The 7,180-nt window shown below is 33.4% G+C and overlaps 1 protein-coding gene across 1 annotated transcript; it reads right to left on the bottom strand.

The window, feature by feature from the left end:
• LOC133819799 (uncharacterized) lies at nucleotides 1-7,180 on the bottom strand. Its single transcript, XM_062253142.1, has 14 exons — nucleotides 7,002-7,180; nucleotides 6,838-6,914; nucleotides 6,605-6,716; nucleotides 5,670-5,752; nucleotides 4,591-4,656; nucleotides 4,205-4,305; nucleotides 3,504-3,622; nucleotides 3,056-3,096; nucleotides 2,518-2,606; nucleotides 1,812-1,989; nucleotides 1,616-1,732; nucleotides 1,438-1,482; nucleotides 798-926; nucleotides 1-554 (listed from the first exon to the last, which is right to left on the bottom strand). The coding sequence occupies exons 1-14, from the start codon at nucleotides 7,057-7,059 to the stop codon at nucleotides 420-422; spliced, it is 1,350 nt and encodes a 449-aa protein (XP_062109126.1). The 5' UTR covers nucleotides 7,060-7,180; the 3' UTR covers nucleotides 1-419.

Genomic DNA, 7,180 nt, shown 5'->3' with positions numbered 1-7,180 from the left:
TGTTGCAAAGTTCAAATTTATTATTTTGCATTTTATTTCATGAATGCTTGTATTAAGCTGAGAACTATCAACGAATATAAAAATACATAAAAATTTAGAAAGTTTCCAATCCTCACAACTCTATCAGCTCCCAATTTTCTAAAGACTCCTCAACAGTCTTCTCAAGCCCCCAGTTCTTCATATTCTCTTACAAATGTTGGAAGCCACATATATTGCACAAGTCTTCATAAATGAGCAATTTTCTTGTTCCCTTAAAAACCAACATGTGTTGTACTTATCAAAAAACAAATCACTTATTTGGTACATTGGTTGACCAAATTTCGATTCAATTTTGTATGGAATCCCACTTCATTAAAATAGGAATCTCCAAAAACCCAATTAACCATATTCTCCAAACATAAGATGAATGATGATTTTGCCTATTTTATGTTATGTGTAGGGACACTAAGGTAGAACTTAGTGTTCTTGAAATCATCCAGAAGCGGGTTGTATCCATCTTTGGTTCTCGTCTTTGAAGGCAATCCAAACTCTTCCATGAATGAAGAGGTATCAAGCTACAACATATAGCACAAATCACTTTAGCAATTGATTACTGATACATATAGCTGCTATGAAGCCAAAATAATATACTCTTCTCTTTTTTTCCTTATGGGAAAAGATTAGTATTAATAACTTGTTATCTTACCAAAATTTTATTAGTTGGCAAGTTTAGAAGAACAAGGGAGATATATATATCAAGTATGCTTATAGCATTAGTGCTTAGAGCCTTAACTAATGGAAGATAAAATTTAACTTACTATGCATGTTCGCCTTTTTTTCCCTTGCTTGGCCGATTCACCTTTCTTCGGTTTCTGCCATCCAGAACAGTAATGTTCGATATTTTCCAAAAGCAAAAAGTCGGTAGGAAAAAAGATATCAGCATCACCCTGTGATTCAACCAGAACACAGTAATACAAAAGGTAAGTTTTTCTTTCTACATTTTTGAAACACTCATCCGAAAAACAAAACAACTAAGATAGCCCCAAATGCCAAAAAAAATGCAAACTTTAATAATATGCCATGTCAGCAATACATTTAATTAAGCCAGTAGAAATTAAACTAAACTGGAAAACACTTAATCAAAATTACTCCGCTAAGCTTCTACTATATACACTCATCCAACCAACCAATACTTAGTCGACGTGGGATCCTAGCAATTTATAAACCACCCGCCACCAACCAATGACATTACTTAGTGGATGTGGATTGTACACTCATCCAACCAACCAATGAGCTAGCCCCAAATGACCAAAAAGTGCAATTAATACAAAAGAGAAGATATTTAACAAAAATGTGTCATTCACTTACTAGTAGTCAATCAACAAAAGAAAAAGAAACAGATACTTACATGAACCACAATAATTAAGCGATAATGTTATATAAACATTTACAGTCTACCTTTGCATCAAGATAACTGCTATAGTCTGAACTACTGCCATCTTTCTGTAGAAAACAAAAATGATGAAACATAATTGTTAGTCATTCATTAGCTCTCAAACAATTCAGCTCAGAAACAGATTAAAGCATTAAGACAAAACCTAGCCAACATTTCATTATGATGTAATTAAGACAATACCTTGGTTGAAACCAATGGAGCTCTCTCACCAGGCACTCTTACATCAGGTAAATAACTAAAGTCCGAAGCGATTAAAGACATCTTTGGGAGCACACCATGTAAAACCTCTAGTAGTTTCTGCACATTCAAATGTGACATCACTGCCAGAGGAAATTTAGACATCAAATGAAAAAGATTCAATTAACATTTGTCTCACCAGACATCCAGTTGGAAGCCAACATCTTCGAGGTTTTGGAAAGACTTTTGACCAAGCACTTTGTGTTTTCGACATTACCCAACTTTGAGTCTTCTGACTGTTGTCGAAATCCACTATCTCAAAACATCGCTTAATAAGTGAGTCTTGCAATGGCTTATACAATTCTCCAAGAGCTCCCCTATTGATGAAAGAAACCTCAATCAGCAGAACTAAACTCCTGTTGTCCCTCATCTAACAACAGAATGAAGACATAGAGAATAAACTAGTAACATGTTCATGTGATATAAGTGATCAGAATTCAAGTGAGAACCCGTTTCAGTTAAAACTTCAAGCCCAAAAGTTTGTTTCATATCTTACACTGACATGAAAACATGAAAGATATTTCAAGTTGCAACTCATGACAAGGAGGATGCATTTCCACATATTCTTCATAATTTGAGACAACCAATTACTTCATATGAGTTCATTTTAATTAAATCTTTGCTACTGGCATCAGGAAGAAAAACATTTATTCTTATAAGTAATCACTGTTCAATCAAATTTAGCTTTCAGAAACTCAATGATCAGCAGTCCATACAATTTTATTAAGTCAAATCAGATCAGGTGTAATTTTGCTATAAATACTGTTCTGGAAATTATATTGCCTTATATGATTAATTATACAAATGAAGCAAAGTGAGATGAGTAATTTAAGGATGCTTCCTACCTTTCATGTTGCTTTTCTACCCATACTTCCATCCAAGGGGAAACTTGATCTTTTGCATAGATAAGATCATGAGGAAGATTATCAAGCACCTGCAAACAAAAAATTCATAAGCTCTTGATTATGGGATATTAGTATGATTTACTCTCACTCCTGTTGCACTGTACCTTTTGAGCTATACAGACATGTGTAGCCACATAACAATTTTTATTTTAAGCTTACTTTCCATCAGAATAGATAACAAAAAAATATAATACATTCGTAGAAGAAGCAATGTGCATTAAGTTTTATTCAGTGTGAGAACAATGAAAAAAATAATCCGTAAAACTCCCAAGATATTTTTCATGAAAATGACAAAGTTTAAACATCCACAGTGGTATGCCACATGTTCAACATAAAAATCATCTTGTGCACACTTATTAGTCCAAGACTGCAAATATCAAAATAAAGAAAAAAAATTCTCCAAGCTTAGGTTTTTGCATTGCTCCAATATAAAACCATCAGTGGAAAATATTAGATTGACTTCAAAGACAGAGTGTACCTCAAGCATTATTACCCAACATTGTTGTTGCTCCACATTTCCTATTATAATTTGAGAAAAAAAATGGTAAGAAACAAAATAGCTGCAGAACACAACTAAAACAAGCATGTTTCAAATTACAGTACTTTGGGGGAAAGTCAGAAACCTAGACAGATTAGAGAAGAATACTAACCATAGTTATAAACGTCTAAAACCTAAACAGTTTAAAAGCATAAAACGACTAAACAGCTTTTAATATGTTACGTGAAACGCCTAAACATCTTAACACTACTTACAAGAAAAGCAACAGAGAAGACTATACAGGAAAGATAATAAATTTTGCAATTGACAGGCATGTGCTGTTAGCCAGAAACATGTGTAGATATAAATATCATAGGCAGGGTTTCACAAACACAGTTCTATCGGCAAAACAATATAACGAAATGAAGCTGGTAAAAGTGCATCATACCCCAACCACTCTTGTCAGCAGCATCACGGCACTCTACTCGAAACTTTGACAAGTGACTTCGAACTTCTCCAACAGTTTCTCTTTGTCTCTCCGCAAGAGAGGGACTAATTTCTACTGAGCTACGACAGTCAAGATAATTGTGCCCAAATATTAAGAAAAGTACTAAAGTATGCACAATAATCTCTGAACACACTTAAATTAGTTCCAGAATATCTGCTGAGGATTAAAAAAAACTAGTAAACTGCTTAGAAACATGCATACTAGAAACAAACTGCAAACATAAAATGCATACACTAAAAAATTAACAATGAAGACATTTTTTAATGGAGGAAACTTGTTCCGTTTTTGTATGATGTTAAATATGGAATGATTATGTTAATTTGAAAATATCCAACAAGAAATAGAATGTGGAAAGTTGTTATCAAAATGTATACTCAAACACATTAGTATCTATTTAGTACTGACTAGTGAAAAAAAATAGCTAATTCAATTAACTAATTTTTTAATCGCTCTTCACAATGACAGAAAACAGACACCACACAAGGTCACTGGATGGTTGAAAGTAAAAAAATGCAGTACAATTAGTATCAAGATAAATTGTTAACACAGTCTTGTAAGGTCATTAAATGCTATCAGCTCAAAGCAAGCATATAAAAGTTGACCAAAGATATGGTACAGGAAGAGACAGTTAAGAAACATACATGTATGTCATATTGTTGTAAATTCTAGGAGGTGCATTCAACATTATGTAATCCATTATTCCCTTTGCACAAGTTCCAGATCCACCACCAATTTCATATATCTGAGTTCACATTGAAAAACTGCAGGGTCAAATTAAAGACTTTATGCATTTGTTGTTTATTTTTAATGCATAAAAGTGTTGATAAAATTTAGCATGACTCAATGATAATTTTAAAAAATTATGTATTATCGTTATTTGACTTAATAAACAAAACCAGAATAACTTTGAAATGATAAGATATACACAACAATAAATAAATAAAAGCAATTTAAAGTAATAATTAGTGCAAGGAAGGTTTGAGCAAAAAATTGCAGTGACAAATCGCTAAAAAAAGAGGAAGCTTACTTTAAGTGGAACTGAAAGGTTAGCAGTGCGCAATATGGCTTCAGCAATTCCATGGGCATACCAAGGCTACAAGGAATATATGAAATCACATCACCATAAAAGAAAACTAGAGAAATCAAAGAAAAGCATGCAAAACTTACTAAGCAACATATTGCTACTGCAAATGGAGATTGATTACATGCCCACAATACCTACTTGAATATTGCACGCACCAATGATAACACATGTACGCACAAAGGCATGATAGAGTAGAGAAATAATAATATTATCTATGACCCAGCAGCTGCTCTTCAGCCCAAAAATTAAAATTACAAATATAGTTTCAAGACTATTCTATTTTTTCTTGGTAACCGAAATTCACCAAAAGTACCATTCTGAATTCAATAAAATTCAGGTATGTCAACCTAACAAAGTAAGCAGCATGGTACAGCCAGCTCAATTTTCCTATATCCATAAAATACTTTAAATGTTTTCCCTTCAACCCAAGCATATGAAATCCAATAATATCAACAAAATAAAAATAGTTAATATTTAACCCTATCGTGCAATAGGAATATTGAAGATCATTATTTATAAATTTAAGGTAGCCAGTCATAAGGTGATCAATTTTTATGACTATGCAACACTGCTTATGAACTATCAAGAGAGTGTTAGGATCCCACATCAACTAAGTATGGGATTAGTTGGTGGGTTTATAATCACTTGGGCACCCTCGTAGGCTAATCTTTTGGGAATCAGTTCTACCCAAGTGTTGGGTTGTAACAGAGAGACAGTAAATGGTTACCAGACAGAGGACATCATCAGAATTATATTACAATGCCTAACGCAACATTCAGCTGAAGTTTGCATGAAACTACTTGAAATTTTGTTAATGTATTCAAGTAACAAAACCAGCTTCTTTCTATTAAATGCTTGCAAATTACAATGATGCCAATCAATTAATTGATTCCATTACAATCTTTATTTCTAATTAAAAAAATATAAAATCTTTAAAACCAAAACCAAATTAAATCAAACATATAGTGATCTCTTAATACTGGAAAAGGAGGGAAGAGACAGAAGGAAGAAAGAATTCTTACCTTAAAGAGTTCAACTGGGGTAAACCATGATATATCACTGTCCTTGTAAATTTTTTCTAAGTGCTTCATGTAAGCTTGCCTCCCTAAAATACAATTTTTACAATTTATCAGCCGGTAAAATACACAATATTAAGTACATACTACATACACATAATACAACCTTAGCTTATGAAGGTAGTCTAAATACTAAAACCAGGTCTTATTTTATCCCCTCCCTTTTCCTTAATGAGATCATACTTCCAATCATAACCATAAAGTTAAAGTAGGTAAGGTTGGCCGGAATAAAAATTCAGCATTAAATCCAAACACATGACTAGTTCTCTAGTTTTCATTGTTTGCCCATTGTTGCTACACAGCTGTTTCCCTAAATATCACTTTTCAATTGATACAAATTTTGGCAAGCATATTTAGACTTAAGAAAGAAAAAAATCTTAAGAACTTAAGACTCGTGTTTTATAACAAAACCATTTTCATTCTATTTGTCATAAACAACAATGCATTCAGCTGAACTACAGTCACCTACATTTGATTCATGACCTAGACTAATTATTTTATTCCTTCTTCACAACAATATAAAATATGAATTTAAATTAAGTAACACCTCACTATGTTCTTTACTACACATGCTATTAACACTAATCATAAATAATACCAAGTATCTTATACAAAGACGTTGATAATGGCATGGCATCACGCTGGACAACCAATCAGCTACAAATTCAAAAACCAAGCAATCAACTTACCCCACTCTGATTCTAAAAGGAAGTACAAAACCAGATTAAAAACAAAAAAAACAAAACATGTTTTCTGACTTTAGCATTAAAACTTACACTACTTTTAGACAAAGATTTTAATTAACATGCTGGAAAAAAAATAATTCCAACAAACAGAAATCAGAATTCAACAAAGCCAAATACCCATTACAAGTAAGGTACCTTCAAGTTGATTAAACTTAATACTTCTCTCGAGTACACCGACTGACCGCGATCTTTGAGAGAAGTATCCATGTTTGGGATCGTACAATGCAGAATGGACGAAATCCCGAACCTACCCAGAAGACTAAGTAAGAGGAACATCCCAGAAAAACCCATCATCTTGAAATTACAGAAACAAATGAGGACTCTAGAGAAAACGACGACAATGAATTGAACAGAGCAAAAGGGCTTACGAGAATTGGTTCGTCACCAACAATGTAGGTCGAGAAAAGAGCTCGAAATGGAGAAACCCAGTGATCAACAGGCTTCACTGCAGACACTTTCATGATTGACATTTCATCAAACAGGCAGAGTGCACAAAAAAATGACATTTAGAGAAAGAAAGATAAGAGTGTACCTTTGGGCATATGGTAGAGAAAAGCAAACCCTTTGGAAGCGAGATTGCGAGACCACATCCTTATTGGCAGGTGATTCTGAAATCTGCATGCGAAGACAGAGTGAGGATGAGACACAGGCGAGGTTTTATGCTGGAGAGAGAGAGAAACAGAACGCTTATGAAATCTCCTCCTTAAACCC

This window comes from Humulus lupulus, chromosome 2, assembly GCF_963169125.1.
Source record: "Humulus lupulus chromosome 2, drHumLupu1.1, whole genome shotgun sequence".
Taxonomy (NCBI): Eukaryota; Viridiplantae; Streptophyta; class Magnoliopsida; order Rosales; family Cannabaceae; genus Humulus; species Humulus lupulus.
The sequence above is the reverse complement of the archived record's forward strand: the minus strand, read 5'-3'. Positions and strand labels throughout refer to the sequence as shown.

What these genes read in the sequence shown, in the direction of transcription:
- LOC133819799 (XM_062253142.1), bottom strand. Translation starts at nt 7,059, where the DNA reads ATGTGGTCTCGCAATCTCGCTTCCAAAGGGTTTGCTTTTCTCTACCAT. An exon ending in GTTGGGTAATAATGCTTGAG is followed by an intron (nt 2,607 to 3,055) that starts GTACACTCTGTC and finishes TTTTGTTTGCAG; the next exon opens with GTGCTTGATAATCTTCCTCA. An exon ending in GGCTTCCAACTGGATGTCTG is followed by an intron (nt 1,733 to 1,811) that starts GTGAGACAAATG and finishes TTGAATGTGCAG; the next exon opens with AAACTACTAGAGGTTTTACA.